This window comes from Sciurus carolinensis, chromosome 17, assembly GCF_902686445.1.
Source record: "Sciurus carolinensis chromosome 17, mSciCar1.2, whole genome shotgun sequence".
In the NCBI taxonomy this organism is placed as follows: domain Eukaryota; kingdom Metazoa; phylum Chordata; class Mammalia; order Rodentia; family Sciuridae; genus Sciurus; species Sciurus carolinensis.
In genome coordinates, this window is record NC_062229.1 from 25843185 (window position 1) to 25865424 (window position 22240).

The 22240-nt window shown below is 39.3% G+C and overlaps 2 protein-coding genes across 4 annotated transcripts; both read right to left on the bottom strand.

Moving 5' to 3' along the window:
* Positions 1-1338: 1338 nt before the first annotated feature.
* Znf501 (zinc finger protein 501) lies at positions 1339-13122 on the bottom strand. 2 transcript variants are annotated; one of them, XM_047531289.1, is made up of 5 exons: positions 13009-13122; positions 12102-12172; positions 7646-7749; positions 5991-6225; positions 1339-2734 (listed from the first exon to the last, which is right to left on the bottom strand). In XM_047531289.1, the coding sequence occupies exon 5, from the start codon at positions 2487-2489 to the stop codon at positions 1722-1724; it is 768 nt and encodes a 255-aa protein (XP_047387245.1). In that variant the 5' UTR covers positions 2490-2734; positions 5991-6225; positions 7646-7749; positions 12102-12172; positions 13009-13122; the 3' UTR covers positions 1339-1721. The 2 variants fall into 2 exon arrangements, with proteins under 2 accessions (XP_047387245.1, XP_047387246.1); XM_047531290.1 differs by lacking the exons at positions 5991-6225; positions 7646-7749; positions 12102-12172; positions 13009-13122 and adding an exon at positions 5670-5784.
* On the bottom strand, positions 9335-19166 carry Znf502 (zinc finger protein 502). Of its 2 annotated transcripts, XM_047531286.1 has the most exons (4): positions 19071-19166; positions 13236-13407; positions 13009-13122; positions 9335-12467 (listed from the first exon to the last, which is right to left on the bottom strand). In XM_047531286.1, exons 3-4 carry the CDS (start codon positions 13052-13054, stop codon positions 10894-10896), a joined length of 1620 nt encoding a protein of 539 aa, XP_047387242.1. In that variant the 5' UTR covers positions 13055-13122; positions 13236-13407; positions 19071-19166; the 3' UTR covers positions 9335-10893. The 2 variants fall into 2 exon arrangements, with proteins under 2 accessions (XP_047387242.1, XP_047387243.1); XM_047531287.1 differs by lacking the exon at positions 13236-13407.
* Positions 19167-22240: the final 3074 nt, after the last annotated feature.

A 22240-nucleotide genomic window follows, 5' to 3' on the forward strand; every position in this document is an offset into this window, starting at 1 on the left:
AGTCTCTAAATAAAAAAGGGCTGGGGATGTAGCTCAGAGGTTAAGCACCCCTGGGTTCAATCCCTTGTACAAAAAAAAAAAAAAAAAGATGAATACTAAAATACACCACTACATGCTGACAAGATGTGGAGCAAGAGGAACTCTGATTCAGTATCAATGGGAATGCAAAATGGTACAGCCACTTTGGAAGACAAGGCAGGAGGATTGCAACTTTGACACTAGTCTCAGCTGAAAGTAAAAAAATTAAAATTAAATTAAAATGGCTGGGATATAACTCAGGGGTTAAAAAACAAACAAACAAACAAACAAAACCCTAGATTCAATTCCCAGTACCAACAATTAACTAACTAAATTTTTTTTAAATGAAGAAAATTGTTAAATACAAAAATGTTTCACTTTTAAATGACTATTAATGGCTAAAAAGAGCACATGCTCTGTGACAGACATTGCACTAAATGGATTAACTGAATTATAAGAAAAAATGGTTAATGTAAGTATCAGAGCAGGGGAACAGGTCAATATATTGTGAACAGGTCAGTGAATTAGTGGGCAGTATCAAAATGAAGTTGATAAAGTCTGTGGTAATATTGCTAAATCTGTATGTTAAACCAAATAACAAGACATATAGTACAATTATCATTGTTACTTTTAAAGGGGAAGAAAAAAAGCTAAACAGAGAAGACTGGAATCAATATTCTAAAATGACTATATTTCAAGAGTAAAAGCACATAATTTTTCCACACTTCTAATTTTATAAATGTATTTCAATGAGTATGCATTAAATTGAAAAAAATAAATATTTTTAAAAAATGGTTTTCACAAACTTGACTTCTCACATATTACTGAAAAAGTTCAATGATGGAAAAATTACCTGTATGTCAGTTTGGTACTATAAGAATCAGGACTACACATGGAATACAAAGATCTAGATTTGAGATTCAATTCTGCCATTACCTGCTTGATTCTGAACAAGTTAAATACTCATGGACAAACTAGTCTTAAATTATAAATGGCATACTTAAATCTAGTATAGTTAAATAGACTTCTGTAGATTAAGTAGGAAATAACAGACCATTACAAAAATGGTCTTAAAAAAATAAACAAACTAGGTGTTATGGTACATGCTTGTAATCCCAGTGACTCAGAAGCTGAGGCAGAAGGATTACTAGTTTGAGGTCAGTCTTGTCAATTTAGCAAGTTCTTATAAATAAAATTAAAGGGTTGTGGATGTAGCTCAGTGGGTACAGTACCCCTGGGTTCAATTCCCAGGACTGCAAAAAAAAAAAAAAAAAAAAAAAATTTAAATACATAAAAGGAAAAAAAAAAGCTAATGCCAATTTGCTAGTTCTTAATAGGCATACTTAGATATTTTTATAGACTTTTAGAACATTTGTATAATAACTAATGGCCGTTAACTCTCATCTACAACTCATTTTATTCTTAAGACAACCCTAGGAATTATCCCCATTTTTCTTTTGGGGGTAAGGATGGGGAAACTAAGGCTTGGAGAGGATAAGATCACAATCCATTAAGTGGCAGAGATGGCATCACACACACTACTTGCTCTGAGGTATATTTTCTTAACTTTTAGGACACAACACCTCTAGTTCAAAATACAAAATAGTCTCAACAACTGCTGACTGAGTCTTAAACTCCCAAGAATTCAGAAAGAAAAAAGGCATTTCCATATAAATCTTTTCGTGTTCATTGTATTCCAAGTTTTACTCTCCAGCATGAAGCCTCTGATGTCGAACAAGCGCTGACCTGTGCCGAAAGGATTTCCCACATTCGGTGCATTCGTAAGGTCTTTCTCCAGTGTGAATTCTGTAATGCTCACTGAGATGTGCTTGTTTGCGAAAAGTTTTTTCACACTCACTACACTTATAAAGTTTCTCTCCAGTGTGAGTTCTTTCATGTTCGACAAGAAAAGAGTTCTGAGTGAAGGCTTTTCCACACTTGGTGCACACGTAGGGCTTCTCCCCTGAATGAACTCTCTGATGCTGCATGAGGCACGTGCTCTGATTGAAAGCTTTCCCACATTCATTACACTTGTAAGGCTTGTCTCCAGAATGGCTTCTCTGATGACGAGCGAGGCATACGCTCTGACTGAAGGCTTTGCCACATTCCAGGCATTTATACGGTTTCTCTCCGGTGTGAGTTCGCTGGTGTTTAATAAGGGATGGGCTCTGACAAAAAGCTTTTCCACATTCATTGCATTTATAGGGTTTCTCTCCAGTATGAATTCTCAGATGCTGGACTAGGACTGCTTTTGCTTGGAAAGCTTTCTCACATACATTACATTTATAAGGCTTCTCTCCCGTATGGATTCTCAGATGTTGAGTGAGATTTGACTGTTTGCGGAAACACATTCCACATTCACTACACACATAGGGCTTCTCCCCTGTGTGAATCCTTTGATGCTGGAGAAGAGAAGATCTCTGAGTAAACAATTTTCCACACTCACTACATTTTGAAGATTTCTTCTGCATGTTAACCCTTCAGTTTTTCATTCGGTGTGAAATCTGGCTGGAACTCGTGCTGTCTGTAACACATTGAAAGGGTTTCTATCCAAATAGGTTTAGATGTAGGTGAAACCTCTCAAATTCATACTTAGGAGGTATCTTCTCTAAGATGGTTGTCATCAGAGCAGCACTGTTCTCCAGGAAAAGAGGTGTGATGGTGTGTGCACACAAACATGTGCACATGTTGTCCTCTCCATAGTTCCTGCAGTTTCCTTCATATGGAAGGGAAAAAAAAAAAAAAAAAGCCAGTATAGTCAAAGTAATTCTGAGCAAAAATGTTGGAGGCATCACAATACCCAATTTCAAATTATACTACATAGCTCTTATAACTGAAATAGCATGACACTAGCATAAAAATAGACCGAGACAAAAATATATATATATGTATGTAAGACAGAGACAAACCCACACAGCTACACTCATCTGATCCTTGACAAAGCCACCAAAAACATGGAGAAAAGACAGCTTTTTATTAAATGGTGCTGGGAAAACTGGATATCCATATGTACAAGAATGAAACTAGAACCCTGTCTCACACCCTACACAAAAGTCAACTCAAAATGGATAAAAGACCTAGGAATTAGATCAGAAACTTTGTAAAGGCTAGAAGAAAACATTGGGAAACACTCTAATATATAGGTGCAGAGAACAATAACTTCCTCATTAGTACTTCTGCTAAGGAAATAATACCAAGAATTAGTAAATGGGATGGCATTAAGTTAAAAAGCTTCTGCACAGCAAAGGAAACAATTAATAGCATGAATAGACCAGGTGTGGTGGCAAACACCTGTAATCCCAGCGACTGAGGAAGCTGAGGCAGGAGGATCACAAGTTCAAGGTCAGATTCAGCAACTTAGCAAAATGGGCTGGGGATACAGCTCAGTGGTAAGGTGCCCCTCAATCCACTCAATTAGAATGGCAATCATCAAGAATACAAATAATAATAAATGCCAGGAAGGATGCAGGGGAAAAAGGAACTCTTACACCCTGTTGGTGGGACTTCAAATTAGTACACCATTATGGAGATCAGTATGGAAGTTCCTCAAAAGACTAGGATTTTTTGGAACCACCATATAACCCAGCTACACCACTACCCAGTATTTATGGAAGAGTTAAAGTTAGCATACTATACTGATACACATACACCCATGTTTATAGCAGTTATAGAATCAGCCTAGATATCTAACAATAGATGAACAGATTTTTTAAATGTGGTATATATACACACTGGAGTTTTATTCAGCTATAAAGAAGGAAAATCGAACCAAAGAGCATCTTATTGAATGAAATAAGCCAGATTCAGAAATTCAAGGGTTATATGTATTCTCTCAAATGTAAAAGCTACGGAATAAAAAGTGGGGGAAAGGGGATCCATGAAAATATAAGGAAGGGCAAAGAAACAGTATCAGGGGAGGGGATAAAAAAAGAGTAATACTAGGAATGAAACTAACCAAATTAAGTGCATATATGAATGTCACAACGAATCCCAATGTTATGCATCAATTAAAAAATACGTATGTTGGGCTGAGGTTGTGGCTCAGTGGTAGAGCACTTGCCTAGCATGTGTGAGACATTGGGTTCGATTTTCAGCTCTGCATATAAATAAATTAAATAATGGCTCATTAACAACTAAAATAATATTTTAAAAAATACATGTGTACAAGATAAAAGTCATTTTATAGCTTTTACCCCAAACAAACCCATTCCCTTCCTCTGATATTATCAAATTTGGAGTATATTCTTTCAGTTCTTTTCCTACATATTTATCTACACGCAAATAGCAATTGATGCTTTCTACATAATAAATAAAGTTGTTCTCTAGGGTTTTCTGTGCAGTTTGCTTCATTGTTATCTGAGGAGAGCACCACAATCATAAAAGTTGGGCTAGCGAGTAGACTTTCGAAAGAAGCACAAAGAATGCAGGAAGGCAGCAGGTGCTCCTAAGGACTTAAGCATCCTTGGATAAAAATCCCTCCACAGGAGATAAGACCTGAGAACAAAGGCTACTCAAGCACAAAGGAAAAGCACCTGACTTCAAAAGTCAGAGACGGTGGGGTTACGGTAGAGAGAAGTGGGAATGCAACTGACGCTTAAGAGGTCTGGATTTTAGTCTTACTTCTGCCTCTGACTTGTTCAATGACCTGATGCAAGTCACTCAGTCTCTCTTGTGATTTTTTTCTTATCTGCAAAATTAAAAAATTGATAATATCCAAAGTTGCTTATAGTACCAAATTTCTTTGGATTCTAAAAAGAAAATGGAAAAGAGAAAAATACCTAAAACCAAGCCCGTCCAATCCATCTTTGAAGCTGCTTGTTCATTTATTTGAAAAACACTCATTGAGCAAGCAATGAAGAGGCAAGTTCTTAAGAGTGGCTGGAATAAGCCCAGTGCTGTAGCACATGCCTGTAACCCTAGCAACTTGGGTAGCTAAGGCAGGAGGAGGACCATAGTTGGAGGTCAACCTCAGCAACTTAGCAAGATAAAAAGGGCTGAGGATGAGGATGTAGCTCAGTGGTAGAGTGCCCTGGGGTTCAATCCAAAGTGCCACCCACCACCACATACACACAAACACACACAAGTGGCCTGACTCAACAGCAGGAAAACTTCCTTTCCCATAATCCTCCCACAATTGCAGGTGCAGAAATCTGTGGAAAGAGAAACGCCTCTCTTCCCAATAGTCAGGGAAGTCTGTTGGAACCTCTCCTAAAGGAAAGTCCTAATAGAACAACCTATTAAAAGACAGGTACCTGGTTTCCAGTGTAAAACTCAATTCAAATCCACTAGCACTTCTTATCTGACACAAAAACTTTTTATTTTCAAATAAATAACCACAAAAATTCCTTCTCGTGGAAAATTTAACTCTTCGAAGATGCTCCCTCCTCTACATTCTCAAATAATTTTATATGTCTCTACTATACTTTCTAATCTAATACTGATTACACCTTTTCCACTAAACTTGAAGACAAGTGCAGCATTGTGCCCCACTTGTTTCAACTGTTAAATGAAGATGACGATAACAATACATCAGAGAGTTCTGGGGATGAATAGTTAATATATGGGAAATATTTAGAAGAATGACGGTTCGTAAGCATTCAGAACGCGCTAACTGCTGTGAAGCCACTACTGAATCTGTCTTCATGGAGTACCTATTTCGTTACTCCAAATACTCCGCACGTACAACGCGGTGAACTGGCAAAGCAAGTCATCGTATTTACTTAAGGAATTTTTTTTCTTTTTTTAAGTGTAAGAGCTCGGAAGTTGCCTCCAGTGGGCACGCTTAAGTACGTACAGATGGAAGCCAGAATCCGGCTTCCCGCCCCGGGCTCTGAACGGCCTCCTCCCGCCCTCCTCACGGCGAGCATGTCCCAGCCACCGTCACGATGGGAGACGCCTACGATTAGCGGCCCGGGTCAGAGGGAGGCGCCGGGTCGGACGCCCGCGCAGCGCGAACATCCCAAACTGCTCACCGGGCAACACTGGCAGCCGGGCGCCGCACTTTTAGCCCTTGAGTCCCCGGCACTCCCGAGCTGCCGGAAGTGACCTCCAACACGCCCCGTCGGCGTGACGTCACCATACCGCGCCATTTCCTCTCTAGGAAGTCCAGGGCGGTTTCGTATCGGTGGTTTCTCCCGCCTTTGAAATCACGGCTGGGAGAACAGCTCGAAAACCCACTTCAACTTGTCGCGTCCCTGTTTAAGAAAGCTGAACGGAGGAGAGAATGAGGATCGACACACAGGGAGCTCTTACTGCATCATTTTATCCTACAGTCCTGCCGCATTTATCTGCCTATGTCACTGTCGTTTGTTGATTCTCATGGCTTTCACCTAGTTTTCCTCAGACGTATTCTCAACCGCCGGAAAGTTAGCCATCTCACAGGAACCCCCAAACATCTTACTGCCTAGGCTCGTTAATAAGTGGCCAAAGAACAAGGTTTCTGCTTTGCTTTGGGTTTAAATCTCAGGTTTTCAGTGTGTGAACAGGGGCTAGTTACGTCACCTTTCTGTGCCTGCTTCCTCACTTATAAAACAATAATGGCAGAAAATTCATAAGGTTGTTCCGAGAATTAAGTAATATTAATACATGTAAATTACTAAGATCGCCTGGCATTTAACTACCATTATTCTCAAATCCCTTTTCCAGACCCTGTTGTTCTGCGTTGGCTTCAGTGACCTTTCCGCCCCGCAAAGGTAGCATTCCCACTAACTTCGGCAAAACTTCAGATCCTGATGTTCATTCAAGAAATATTTGCACTCATGGGTTCATCCTCACATGTACCCCAGTGATGGAATTTATGGGTGGCAGAGCACCTGATCTAGGCAGTCCCACAAGCTCGGGACAGTGGAGTTGTATTATATCCCTAGTGTGCAGAATATGGTGTTGTACTTAACACCTGAATAAATGAATGAGATGCAGCAAAGATGTTCAAATTTCCAGACAGACTGTTCTCCCCAAACAGAGCCCGTTTAGAAAGTAAGAATGGAGCAGGCCATATAGCCCACCTCCCAGAGTGCCTGAATCTCATGCTGGAGGCCCGTGTTCGAATCCCCAGCACTGTGGATTGTGGAAATAAGCAAGTAAGAGTGGAGATGCCACAGACTGAGGCCATCACTAATCCTCTCAGGTAAAAGGCCCTCTATAGAACTGTCAGGCACCCCTGGTATTTTATCAAGTGTCACAGTCTCAGCACTTCTTTGGTGTCAGACAGCAGGTTCCTCCCCACAGTCCTAACTTCCCAAAAGCCAGAGAGTCCAGGACATTTTGGGCTGAACTTCTTTTAATGAGGTGGGAAAAGGATGGTAGAGAAGGACACCAAAAATATTCCACCTAACAAACATGACCTTGGCCCCTATGTGGCCACAAGATGCAAGGAAATGAAACTGTGTCACCTAGTCAAGGCTAGGGTTCTGCCTTATGTGGCAAGTAGGGACTGGTCAAATGCAAAATCAAATTTGGAGGGTAAAAACTTCTTATCTTATAAAGTGAGTTCCCCCCATCCTCTAGACAAGGAAAAGGATAGAGCCCTCAGTGGCCAATTCCCTAATGGATAAAGTAAAGAGGTATATGAAACAGAGGTTTAACAAATAAAGAGAAATGTGAAAGAAAAAATGAGGACACTACTTACCTGGCTTTGGCAAAGTCCAATTGCATATTTTTTCTTTTGTTGTTCAGAGGATCTGATGTAGCCCCATCTCATTGTATCCTCTGGAGTGATTAAACTTCAAAACACTAAGAATAAGCAAGACTTTTTATCATTTCAGAAACCTAGAGAAGCCATGAGCTCCAGAACCACTTCCACTTTGGGATTTCTCAGTACCAAGTGCTCTCTTGCCAGACCCACCTTACTCTTGTTTCTGTTTACCTTTCCATTTCATGGATTTAGTTGATCTAGGTGTCCCTGCAACTGCATACATTTTTTTCTTGTGATGGAATTTTGCTTCATTTGTAATAAACTTCTTCGGCTGTAAACTATTTTTATTATGGGATCCTCTACTTAATTCAACTATACATATCCTGGAGAAAGGTTCAGAATTTTTGCTCATGGCAAACACTTCAAAGACACATACATTCACATTACCTCCTTTCTGCTGATACTGAGTAACTTTCAAGTGCCAGGTACAGTGGATACAAAAATGAATATCACATTGCTTTGGCCCTGGTAGAGTATACAGTTTAGTTGGAAGAGAAATATTTGTAAACAAATCATTACCATGTAATAGGACAAAATGATGAAAAGTATAAAATACAGAATAAATATTGTGAGATTAGAGGCAGTTTTAAGATGCTGCCTGGGCACACTCATGAATGACAAATGCACTTTCCAGACAAGCAAAAGCAAAGAAGGGAACTGAGGCAACAGAAATAGTAGATGCAAAAATACCAGTCCAGTGGTGATGCTGCAGAATCAAAGGAATCTGCACCACCAAGCAGACATACTGGACAACAAATGGCAGCTGAAGATGGAGATGTAGACTTGGGCCAAATAAGGGGCCTGAGATGTTTCTTTAGAGGGCTAGAACTTTATTCTAAGAGAAAGCAATAATGCTTGCAATTAGGACTACAGAAATCATCCAGAAGAAATATGAAAGATGGATTTGTGGTGCTAGAATGTTTAGAAAAACAAATAGTCTAGAAGATAAACTAGGGAACTAGACCAAAGCAGTAGTGATGCAGTTGGCTTCCAGATTTAAGAGATAATTTCAACAGAGTTTGGATTAATATGAAAACTGAATAAAAGGGAAAGGGAGGGCAATTTTTAGGTTTGGGGACACACTGAAAAGTCTAGGCACATTCAAGGGCCAGCAACTGAAATAAAATTAGGAGCAGTTATGTAAATGTGAGAATATGGGCTGAGGACAGTAGAAAAACATTTAGATCTTTTCCTTTCTGTTTCTCAATGAAGTAAAAATGTGCCAGACTATACCAGTCCAAAGACTAAATATTCAAGGTTACATCCATTCCATTTGAGAAAAATCTTTCTCACCAGAACTTGAGATATTCCACTCAATGAACATGACCTTGGCCCTGGTGTGGCCACAAGATGCAGGGAGATGAAACTGTGTCACCTAGTCATACTTAAGGTCTTACTATTTCTGAAGAAAACTGTCCACGTCTGTATTATCCACTCATAATTTGGAAAATAGTAATATATAACTATTATATTACTATATATATCCACGTGCCAGGAAAGTTCCTAAAAAGATTGTAGTAGGCAAAGGTTGATTAAAATATATTAATTTACCAAATATTTATTGAACGCTTACTATGTACCAGCAATTACTTCTATAGTGTTATTTCTCATTTAGAAATGACATTTACATTGACATTTACTTTCAGTAAAATATATATATTTATAAGCATAAAATACTTAGAAAGTTTTCATAGGTTTTTTTTTTTTTGCAAATAAGGTATTAATTTCCTCACTTATGAATTACTCTGTGGTAGGTCTTGAGAACATAAACTTCACGCTACAGAGGGAAAAGCAAATGTGTTCCTTATACCACATTTCTCTTAACAGTTATGAATGGTTTGCTCTGATGCTTGCAAGACAGATGTTCTGGAAAAATAAATGCCAAGTTACAAATAACCAAGCATTCACTTACTTTAGGTGATTTTCATATTCATATCTTTTAAATTATATAAGCCTCAGAACTTAGAAACTATTTCAAATACTGCTTAAAGTCTCCAATCTTCTGGAGCTCAATTTCTGGGTGGCAGTTAAAAACATCAAAGGGACGAGGAAATAAAAGGAAAACTATCTTATCTCTCAAAATAAGAGTCAGTAGCAAGCTGCTATTTCAATTTTCAGGGATTCAGATATCTTTCCAAAGTATTTCCACAACAAATGTCAATGTCATCACTCTATTAAGGAATAGGCCAGCAGTCTGAAACTCCAGCCAGCCTAAAAGGCTGTCTTCCTAATTCACTAATGTTTTGTGTCCTTAAGGCCAACACCCAAGTCCCTTCTGTTAGTCCTAGTGGGTCCCTGTCCTCTAGTCCCTGTGAACCAGTGATCTGGTCAAACTTTTAAGGGAGATGTACACTTTAGGTCACTACAGGGTTATGTGTATGACTCCTTCAGTCACATGCAGGGTCTCTATTCTGATGCCTCTTATCATCAGCAGTCCACCACAGACCACTTCTCACCTGAGTAAGCTAGTATTCATCTGTGACAGAAGTTGGGCTTTCCTTGCCCTTCCCCTTGAGCAGATCTGCCTTCTCACAAGATAACACATTCTTTTAATCTCCCATTTCGTTCTTAGCTCCATGTCACCCACAAGTTTAAAAGCATCAGGAAGATCTTCCTCACCCTGATGTCATCTTCACCAGGACATCTGTACAGATCAGTCCAGTTCTGGCCACATGTCCCCTTATTTACTGAATGAATGAATATAGGTTCTTTTTTTTTTTCCCCCACTTGTTTCTGTATCCCCTTCACATAATAGGACAAAATAGGGCTTCCACAGGTCAGGGAGCCTCCCTACCATGGAATGCACAGCTGCCACAAACATCTGGAAGCCACTCAAAGCTCAGCACTACCTCAGAACTGCTGCCACTTCCAGCCAGTGTACTTAGGTGACAAAGCCAGAAGGGTACGGTAACGGAAACACAAGTGCTAGTTTAATAAACGTCTGCCCTTGCGGTGTGGTCATATGGAGAGGAGTGGTAATCTGCCAGCTTCATCTGAAAAATGGGGTCCTCCTTTCTACCCAGCATTCCAAGATGTCCACCTGAAGTAAGTTCTGCATTCTCCAGGCTCCCACCTCCACATGAGGAGAGTAGCCCAGTCTCATCTCCCTACCCACCCCTGTCCTCCCAGCCAGGTTCTTAGGCACTATTTCTAGAGAAACTTTCGTAAGCTAAATGCCAGGATTAATCACCACTGTGAAGTTTCTGATGTCTGAAAAGGACTGAACTGTGTCTGAAGAATTTTCCACATTCAATGCATTCATAAGGCTTCTCACCAGTGTGAATCCTGTAGTGTTCACTAAGGTGTGCATACTTGCGAAAAGTTTTTTCACATTCACTACATTTATAGAGTTTCTCGCCAGTGTGAGTTCTATGATGTTCCGTAAGAGATGAGCTATGAGCAAAGGCCTTCCCACATTCTTTACATTTATAGGGCTTCTCCCCAGTATGAATTCTCATATGCTGAGTGAGGCAGGTATTCTGATTAAAGCCCTTTCCACATTCATTACATTTATAGGGTTTCTCTCCAGTGTGACTTCGCTGGTGCCGAATAAGGCAAATGCTCTGGATGAAGGCTTTACCACATTCACTGCATTTGTAGGGTCTTTCCCCTGTATGAATTCTCTGATGCTTAGTGAGTGGGGTGCTCTGAGTAAAAGCTTTGCCACATTCCTTACATTTATATGGTTTTTCTCCGGTATGGATTCGCTGGTGTTTAATAAGAGATGGGCTTTGGCAAAAGGCTTTGCCACATTCCTTACATTTATAGGGTTTCTCTCCAGTATGAATTCTCTGATGCTGAGAGAGGTTCGCCTTTGTTTGAAAGGTTTTCCCACAGTCGTCACACTTATGTGGTTTTTCCCCCGTGTGAATTCTCTGATGTTGCATAAGATTTGAGTGTTCACGAAAAGAAGAGCCACATTCATTACATAAGTAGGGTTTCTCACCCGTGTGAATTCTCTGATGATGAATAAGGTGTATGTTCTGACTGAATGCCTTTCCACAGCTATTACACGTATAGGGTTTTTCTCCAGTGTGAATTCTCTGGTGTTTAGTGAGATGTGAATGATTGCGAAAAGAATTCCCACATTCATTACATTTGTAAGGTTTCTCTCCGGTGTGGATTCTCTGATGCTGAGTAAGAAATGATCGACATCGAAAGGCCTTCCCACATTGCTCACACCCATATGGTTTCACTCCAGTGTGAATTCTTTGATGTTGAACAAGGAATGAGCTGCGACTAAAAGCTTTCCCACACTCTTCGCATGCATAAGGTCTCTCTCCAGTATGAGTTCTCTGATGTTGGGTAAGGGATGAGCTCTGAGTGAAGTTTTTTCCACATTCCTGACATTGCCACGACTTTTTCTGTGTGGAGAGAGTTAAATACTTACTTTGGTCTGAAATCTCACTGGTGTGTACATTACTTGTTTCCCACTGATGCAGACTCTCTTCTGTAGAAACCCTGAGATGTGTAACAAGGCTAGAGGTCAAAAGCAAGCTTTTCTCAAAATTATATTCTTGACTAAACATTTCAGGGGATGCTTCTCCGTGGACAAAAGTTATTCCTCCAAAACCTCCTTCCTGGAAAAGGTGTGACCCAGGAGCCTTTTCCCAAGAGTTTTCCTTTATCCCCTCACAGGCATATTTTTCTTCCAACATAGAACCCTGCTGTTCATCCTCTTGCAGTCTCTTTGCTATTCTCCCTGGTGGATCAATTTGAAAAATACCCTGCTTTGCAACAGGCTTGTTCTTCCAACCTAAAAGAAACCACCACAATAAATATCTCTTGTGTAGAGCAGAGCTGGTCACTGAAGCTATGGAACCCTAAGTTTCACAGATCTCAGGAGTGATCTATGAGCATAGAATAATGGCCTATGAGCATAGAACAATGCAAGTCTGGCAAATAAGTCAGAGTTGCAAGAGATCTACATTAGGACAATATGATTTCCACTGATGAGGAACCTCATGGAAGGGGCAAGACAGTCATGTAGTAAACCAATCGCAGGCAAGGGAGAAAATGGAAAATAACAGACACCACAGAGACTAATATTAACCAAAATGGGCAAAACAGATGGTGTATATTCAAAAAATGGGTAATGGGAGAATTTTAAAAGGCAAATGCTTTAATAAGTCCCACAGAACAAGATGGCCCTAGAGATGCTCATCAACACCCACCCCCAACATTCCCGTGAGAGACAGTAATTTTATCTCCTGAACCTTAATCACTTTCTCTTTTAAAATTTTCAAAGCCTTGCTACAGAGTGGCTGTGTCTCATACACTGTCCTATACCTACTCACCTGGACAAGTATCTATTTCAGTAGTTCTCTCTTCAGCTCCTTGCATATTCGATATCTGTAAATCTTCTCCTTGCTTTGATTAGAAAAGACTTCAGGTTTGGAAAACCACCAGCCCTGCTCATTGGGAAAAAAAAAAAAAAATGGTTGGGGTGGAAGATATCATTTCCCCAGCAAACAGAAAAATGAGAAAGAGTTGTTGTTTGGGAAAACTATCTAATAATACACACAATACTTCTCAGGATAGCAGTGTGACTACATCAGCAAAAATCAGGGTTGGTGTGCAGTCATCTAGGTTCACAAACACTATTTCTCAGATGTTCAGAAAGTGGCAGGCCAGACAGAACAAGGAACTGTCCAATGTTCAAGAACTTGATGAATAATCCAAATGTTATTTTTTACCTTAAATTATAAAGACAAAAATTAAATATATAAATATTCATGTCACTTAGTGCACTTTGTCCATTATACAATAATCTTTATTAAAAGTCAACTAATACAATCAAAAGCTGCATGGGAAAATAGCCTCATGGCAAGGCCTAATGCATTAAATCTGACTGATCAATTTCCACCATATGTCAATGAGCCTGAATCATGCCTAGGGAACTCTAATAGATACAAACTAAAAATATGCTGATTGTCCTTTCTTCTAGATGTCATATCAATTAAACAATTTTTCTTCAAGCACAGCTCAATATGAGTACATAGGCTGCAGTTTAAAATGAAAAAAACTTTAATTGTAAAAATCCCAGTTCTGAGTTTTCAAAGTTTAAGATCTTCTGTAGGCTTTCCTGGTTTTCCTTCACAGGAGGAACATAAAAAGGGCACCTATCAGCTGTCACACAATCCTACAGAGACTCAAACAGCAGAATGGAATTTGGGTGTAATCAGTGCTAGACACTGGGGGGTGGAGGGAGAGTCAACCAACGCCCTTGCCAGCCTTCAACTTATATCATAACTGAACAAAGACAGTTAAATCAATAATTTCAAATACAGGAGTTACAAAAGTAGAAGTATGGGGTACTAGGGAATATAGTAAACCAAGACTCTGTGAAGGAGACAAATAGGAACTAGACAGGAATAAAGATAAACTATATCTAAGACTAAACAGAAGATACAAAAGGAACAAAACTCAATACTTGGAAAGAATGAAAGAGATAGTACAGCTAAACTGTTAAGCACCAGAAATCAGACATAAAGTCTGAGGGCAAGCAAAGGCCAGATCAAACAGAATCCTGCAAACCATTTAAGGATTTTACACTAAAGTGAACAGAAAAATCATAAAACATTTGAAAACACATATGATTCAATCTACTGTTGTATAAAAACATCCTCTGCCCACAGCACAGAGAGAGTGCATATAAGGGGTAGAGGGTGGGAGTGCATGGCTAGTGAGGCTGTCTGGGTAGTGTGAGAAGGGTAGTAGACCGACTATGAGACAGAATCACCAGGACTGGATGAATACTGTGGGGAGGAGGTGAGATAGAGAGAGAAGTCAAGGATAATTCACAAGTCTGTGGCTTAAATGATGACAGTGACCTATCGTGAAGTGGGAACACTGATCTGAGGAGAAAAAGATACATTTAGCTTTGAACTGTCCAAAGAAAAAGTAAAACATATTTGGAGTAGAGGAGAGATGTGTAAGCTAAACACAAACATTTAGAGTGTTTTTTGCTTGATTTGGTGGTACTGAGGATCAAACCCAGGGCCTTGCACACACTAGGCATACACTCCAATACCGTACGCCCCCAACCTCCTAGAGTTCTTGACACAGAGTAACTGAAATCATGAAAGTACATCACAAAAATGCCTACATTCTCTGACCTAGTAATTCTACTATTATAATTTTCTCATAGAGAAGTTCTCAGAGGGAAACAAAAAAAAAGGACTTTTGTTGCATGTAAAGAAATGTCCCCTGCAGTGTTGTTGGAAATAATTTTTCTATTGGTAGACACTGAAGCTTAGCAATTATGGTACTTCCATTTGGTCGAAATTATAGAAACAGCAATAATTAAAATGAAAATATGGATTATTTGGAAAACTATTTATGTTAATATGTAAATTAAAATGCAGGATATTAAAATTTCTTCTTGATTTTATTCACATTCATATTTTAACATGTATGAAGTAACAAACATATATGAAGTAAACATATGAAATATGTTTGTTAAATGATGAATAAGATCAAGAAGGAAAAACAAGCACTGTGGTGATAGTGAATTACAAATAATTTTCCCCAAACTGGAAATCCATATGCAGTAAAATGAAATTAAACCCCTATCTCTCACCCTGTACAAAAGTCAACTCGAAATGGATCAAGGATCTACAAATTCAACCTGAGACCCTTCACCAAATAGAAGAAAAAGTAGGCCCGAATCTCCATCACTTTGGCATAGGACCAGACTTCCTTAACAAGACCCCCATAGCCCAAGAAATAAAAGCAAGAATCAATAAATAGGATAGATTCAAACTAAAAAGTTTTTTCTCAGCACAGGAAACAATCAATAATGTGAAAAGAGAGCCTACGGCGTGGAAGATAATCTTTTCCACACACACTTCAGACAGAGCACTCATCTCCAAAGTTTATAAAGAACTTAAAAAACTTTACACCCAAAATACAAAGAACCCAATCAATAAATGGGTTAAGGAAAAGGGCAGACACTTCACAGAAGAAGATATACAGGTAATCAACAAATATATGAAAAAGTGCTCATCATCCCTAGTAATTAGAGAAATGCAAGTTAAAACCACCCTAAGATTTCATCTAACTCCAATTAGAATGGCTATTATCAAGAACACAAGCAATAATAAGTATTGGTGTGGATGTGGGGGAAAAGGCACACTCATACACTGTTGGTGGAGTTGCAAATTGGTGCAGCCACTTTGGAAAGCAGTATGGAGATTCCTCAGAAAACTTGGAATGGACCCACCATTTGATCCAGGTATCCCACTCCTCAGTTTATACCCAAAGGACTTAAAATCAGCATACTACAGTGATGCAGCCACATCAATGTTCATAGCAGCTCAATTCACAATAGATTGTGGAACCAACCTAGATGCCCTTCAACTGACAATTGGATAAAGAAATTGTGGTATATATACACAATGAAATATTACTCAGTCATAAAGAAGAATAAAATTATGGCATTTGCTGGTAAATGGACGAAGTTGGAAAATATCATGCTAAGTGAAATAGGCCAAGCCCAAAAAACCAAAGGCCGAATATTTTCTCTGATAAGTGAATGACCATATATAATGAGGGGGGGTGATGTGGGGAAGAGAAAAATGAAGGAACTTTGGATGGTGAAGAGGAAAAAGGGGTGGGAAGGGGTGGGGATGGAAAAACAGAATGAAACACAGTATTACCCTATATATGTATGATTACATGAATGGTGTGAATCAACATTGTGTACAACCATAGAAATGAAAAATTGTACCCCATTTGTGTACGATGAATCAAAATGTGTCTGTAAAAATAAAAAATATTTTAATAAAAAAATAATAATTTTGCCAAATGCCTCGGTTGTCTATATTTTACTTTACTTTTGAAAAAAAATCCTAACTTAAATGAGAATTTATATCAAATTGTTATCTGTGATCATTCCTGAGGTGTAAATTTGCAGTAAATTTTTGCTTTAAAGTTGATCTTTTTGTAATATTTGAACATTGTCCTATAGGAATAAATAATATCTATAATCAAATGAAAAAAAGCAAAAAAATAAAATCAGAAGGTCTCCAAGATTTTTGTGCAAAGATTATATTGTTACTATAATTTTAAAAAACAAATAAACATTGACAGAATATAAATGATAAATTATTAAACTAAAAAATCATATTTTCAAAGAATAGTCATGAGAAAACACATTTTGTTGAAACAAATGAATGTAAAACTCCAACACAAAAAATATATACACATATTCTAAGTAAGCTCTGAATAAACAAACTAATATTAACAGACCAACTTAACAAAATATACACATTTAAAAATCAGAAAGAAAATCCACCAAAATTAACATACTTATCTCCAGGACAGTAAACAAATCACTTTACTTTGTAACTTCATACTCTTGTATATACTTGATTTTTCCTTCAGTAAACATAAACATGTCTTACTTTTATAGTCAGAAAAGTTATTTTTAAAACATGGGTTTCAGCACCAAAGGACAAAAAAAAAAAAAATTAAAAAATATATATATATCAGATTCAATGGATGTGGTAGTGGTCTTCCATTCAGAATAAGATGAAAGTGGACTGGACTGGGAGTCAGGAAACTACCCTGCCATGTGGGCCTACCTGATAAGCTTCTTAACCAAAAAGAAATGAAAAATTGTATCATTTCCATTAAGTCATTCCAACTCCAAAATTTTGTGAATCATGGACTAAAGGAATTAATTTATGTAAAGCATTCATAAAAATATCTGTGACACAGTATGCACCCAAAAGGGGTTGGATGTTATTTTGATTAAAAAACCTACAGAGAAGGAAAGATGTCTTGGTGATGACCCTTCTTCTCTAACCATGGATCATCTGGGCTGTTACTAGTTTGTCCATGTAAGGGGGCAGGAAATTTTTTCTGTAAAGGGCCATAAAGTATATTAGGCTTCATCAACTAAACCATCTCTCTGTTACAATTTCAACATTGCTTTGTAATTTTAAAACAGAAGTAGACCACATGTAAATAAATGAGCTTGGCTGTGTTTCAATAAAAGTTTTACCAAAAAATATGGCAGGTCAAATTTGGCCCATGGCCCACAGTTGGCTTACACCCAGTCTAAAGATTACTAATAAAGGAAAGTACAGATGCTACCCTGAGTGCCTATTGTGGAGTAATCTGATTGTTAGTGATTTTAAGATTTTAAAACGATCTGTCTGCAGATCTAGAGGGAGATGGGTGTTATAATAAAGGGCAAAAAGAAAAAGATCTTAATAACTTCATCTTGCTAACCTAATAGGGAGGTGGCTTCCTCCTCATACCTTTTAAACTGCTTCCTCACTGCCACCTCCTTAGCCTTCAATAATTAGCTGAAGTGGTCTAAGAAAGGCAGGTGCAGGATTTTAAACTGCAATTCCTTCAATAAGACCACAGTGAAAAGTACAAGTCTTGGAAACCCTTTTTGGTCTGCCTGTTGGCCCTAAATAACACACAGCTGTAGCATCACATTGCATCTGCCTTTTCAACCTTGTGTCCCTTAGTAGCAACATTGCTCCTTGAGCAAATAACCTCTTCTCTCTGTACCTCTTTTCTTTACTTAAAAAATTACAGATAATATGCAATTGTGAAGATCAAATAAATTAGAACAACTGGTTCAAACAGTGGCTAGTATACAGTGCTAAATAAATGTGGTTTAAAATAGCATCCAAGTGTAATTACAATGCACCCATTTAAAAAAGAACCAAAAAATAAAATATTACTCAATCCCACTCATATACATAACTTCCAGTACTAAGTTGGAAGCATCTTTCCTTTGAGGAGGCTACAATGCCAGTTGTGAGTAATCTGATTATTCCTTGCCCCTGAATTCCGTGAAATGTTTGGCGATAATGAATAGTACATTTCGTTGGAAAACAAACATTTGCATACAACTGTCACACAAGGTGCTGTCAACTGAACCTGGTAAAGAAAACAGGGCCCCGACTACTAGACAGTTCAACTTCCGAGATCAAGAGACAGTCTCTGAACCCTGCAGAATTAGAACTTAGGTCCTGACATTCCCCACTTTGTGCGTTTCACACTATTAATACGGTCCCTACCCAGGTTTCTTAGCTATAGGATAGGCTGGGGGTTCATTTACTCCATTCGTCCATTCACTGTCATCTTCTTAAGTTTATCCTCTGTGTCGGACTCTGAGTTGGGCTCTAGGGTTTGTAGTGCTAGTGGTCCGACTGTAGGCGGGGCCCGGCCGAGATGCCCTGGGAGCCCCTGGTTCCAGGCGGCACGCTCAGGCAGCAATCCGGGGAGGGGGGCCGAGGCCGCAAGAGACTCTCCACACAAGCTCCGGCCCGCCGCCCCCAGCCAAGGCGCGCCGGGACCGCTCCGTTCCCCTCTCTGGACCCATCCCGCTCACCGTGAGATCCCGGGACTCCCCGCTGGGCGGTGTCTACGGTCCCAGGGGTGCATGGAGGTCCAGGACACAGGCTTTCCCCTCTGGGACCGGAAGAGCCGTGGCGCGGTCGGTAGTGCGTTAGCAGCTGACTCGCACCTCGACGACTGCCTTTCTAGGAACTGGGAGGATCATCTCTATGGTGTCCTGTAGCCAGTGCGCTCTCAAAGCCTAGCCTGCAAGGTCAGCTTGTTTCCCTCCAAGCCCAGCCACGTTCGTGATGTCTCTCCAAAGATTAAGGCGGGCTGGAACACATCCCTCAGGAAAATTGTAAAGGGCGGTTTTAAGGGGCTGGGGATATAGCTCAGTGGTAAAGTGCTTGCCTCGCATGCAGAGACCCTGGATTTGATCTTCAGCACCACCGGGGGGGGAAAAAAAAAAGATCAAAGGACGGTGTCAGGGATGGAAAGGATGATGCTGAGTAGGAATTGGAATGGGCTATCTCAGCATCGAACTATTTTAAGCAGCATACTTTACCTGCTTAAAATAGCGCTCCCAAAGGGCTGGCCTAGCATGCGTGGCGCTAGGTTCAAATTACCAGCACCCCAGCGCGCGCGCACACACACACACACACACACACACACACACACACACCCAATCAAGAATTGTGAATGATCCTGGTATGTTAGAATAAAAGACAAACCCTGAATCTGGACCTAGAAAAAATGACCTCAAAGCAACATTTCTTTATACATTTATTATACATATTCTGCTCTAACATTGAATTTCCCTTGGCCCCCTGAAATCCCTATCCTGTTCCTGACCCTTGTTTTTTCCAGGATTTGCCTTCTGGCATGTTCTCCCTATCTTCTACCTACTCTCCCCCACCGTAGCCATCCAACACATATTGCTTCTTTAAAACCCAATGCTAATCCTGATGTGACCGCCTTGGTTGTTGCCTTCACGGGTACTCACATTCCGTTATCACTCCTTATAAGTTATTTCAGCTGTATCCTCCTAGCTAATGACCAGGTAAATACACACATATACATAAGTACATTATTATGAAGATATACACCTGTAACATTCCACCCAACCACAACTGTGATAGATCCATTGATCCCTGTGAAACTCTAACCAGCTATTATTGATGTCAGTTTCCCTCTTCTGTTAGATACAATTTTTGGAAACTTAGTTTTTCACCAAAGCAGATTACATAAAGAATACATTTGAGAATATATATTACTCATCTAAAGTTATAAACCCTTGCTAGTAACTCAGCTCTGTTCTCCAAAAAAATGACACCATATACAGTCAGAGTTAGATTAAAATGTTTTGAGGTCCTAAGCATTATAAAAGACATGGTGAGCCACCCCAACCTTAATACACAATTTAAAAAATAAACGGAAATTTAAGGAATTAAGTCAAGTTTTAAGTTATCTCATAACTACTTCAATGCATTTTTTGAAACTTTTTTTTTTTGCTTCTACCCTAAAATTTGCTTAATCTACTACTTTTCTGGGCAAAACTGAACACAATGCACTGAGTAGAATTGCTTCTGTGAAATAAAATTCTTGATAACTTGGCCTTCTTCCCACAAAACTTGTAAATACTATACACTTCACAAAGATACATATTGCTTCTCTATATGAAGCAAAAATGCACCTAAATTTACTCCCTTAAGAAGGTTATGTAAAGAAAACAGGGCACTGAGTTGTTATGGTTTGGATATGAGGTGTCCTCCAAAAGCTCCTGTTAATGCAGTGATATTCTGAGGTGAAATGGTTGTCTTTGGAGATCTGTAACCTAATCAGTTTACCCTAGTTTGTGTGGATTTACTGGGTGATAACTGTAGGCCGGTGGGGTGTACCTGGAGGAAGTGGGTCACAAGGGGTGTGCCCTGGAAGGGTGAATCCTTTCTGTGGTCCCTTTCCCCTCTCTCTTCTTCCTTGCTGCCACCAGGGGAGAGTCCCTCTGCGGCATCCTTTCACCATGATGTGCTGCCTCATCTTTGACCCAAAGCAATGAAGGGGGCACTCTGTGGTTTGAGAACTCTGAAACTGAGCCCACAGAAAGCTCTTTATCTAAGTTGTTCTTTTCAGGTGTTTTGGTCACAGCTAGGAAAAAAACTGAATAAAACAAGCGTTACAAGTTTGTCTCTAAAAACTAAGCAGCTATTCATACCCATGTCTTCCCACATAAGATTACATGTAGTGTTCAATGTAGAACATCATTTCTTCTCTCCCAGGAACGCAACTGCTGGAAACTCAATGTTAATGTGCAATGTACAGTGCAAAGGTCTACATCATCAAATGACACCTGACTCCATGAAATACACACTATTCAACACTACATGTTGCTTCTCTCTAGTTGAAGGATTAGAAAATTATGGCCTGGAAGCCAAATCCAGCCCACTGCTTGTTTTTGTTTTGTTTTGTTTTTTGGTTTTTTTGGTTCCGGATATGGGCTCAACCACTGAGCCACATTCCCAGCCCTATTTTATATTTTATTAAGAGACAGGGTCTCACTGAGTGCTTAGCACCTCGCTTTTGCTGAGGCTGGCTTTGAACTCGCAATCCTCCTGCCTCAGCCTCCCAAACCCCTGGGATTATAGATGTGCACCACTGCACCCAGCTCCACTGCTTCTTTTTAAAAATTCTTTTATTCTATTTTATTTTTCCACTGCTTGCCTTATAAAATATAATTTTGTTGGAATAAACCATGACTGTGCATTCACTTTCTGTCTATGGTACTCCTACGCTGCAATGACAGTGGTGAGTAGTTGCTACAGAAATCAAATGGCTTCCCAAAACTAAAATATTTATTATCTGACCCTTTACAGAAAAGGTTTACCAACACTGTTGTAGTGGAATACAAATTTTGGTAACTCAGTTGCCCTCCCAAAGCAGCCTGCATGATACACTAATTGTTAAAAAAAAAAAAAAAAAGTATTATAGCAAGCACGAGGCCCTGGGTTCAATCCCCAGCACCGCAAAAAAAAAAAAAAAAAAAAAAAAAGAAAAAGAAAAAGAAAAGGATTATACTTCCTATGAAAGGGTTTTCTAAGGTAATTTAGTTTTCCTTTTTTTGATTAAATTTTTTTTTATTTTTACAGACTGCATTTTGAGTCATTGTACACAAATGGGGTACAACTTTTCATTTCTATGGTTGTACACAATGTAGATTCACACCAT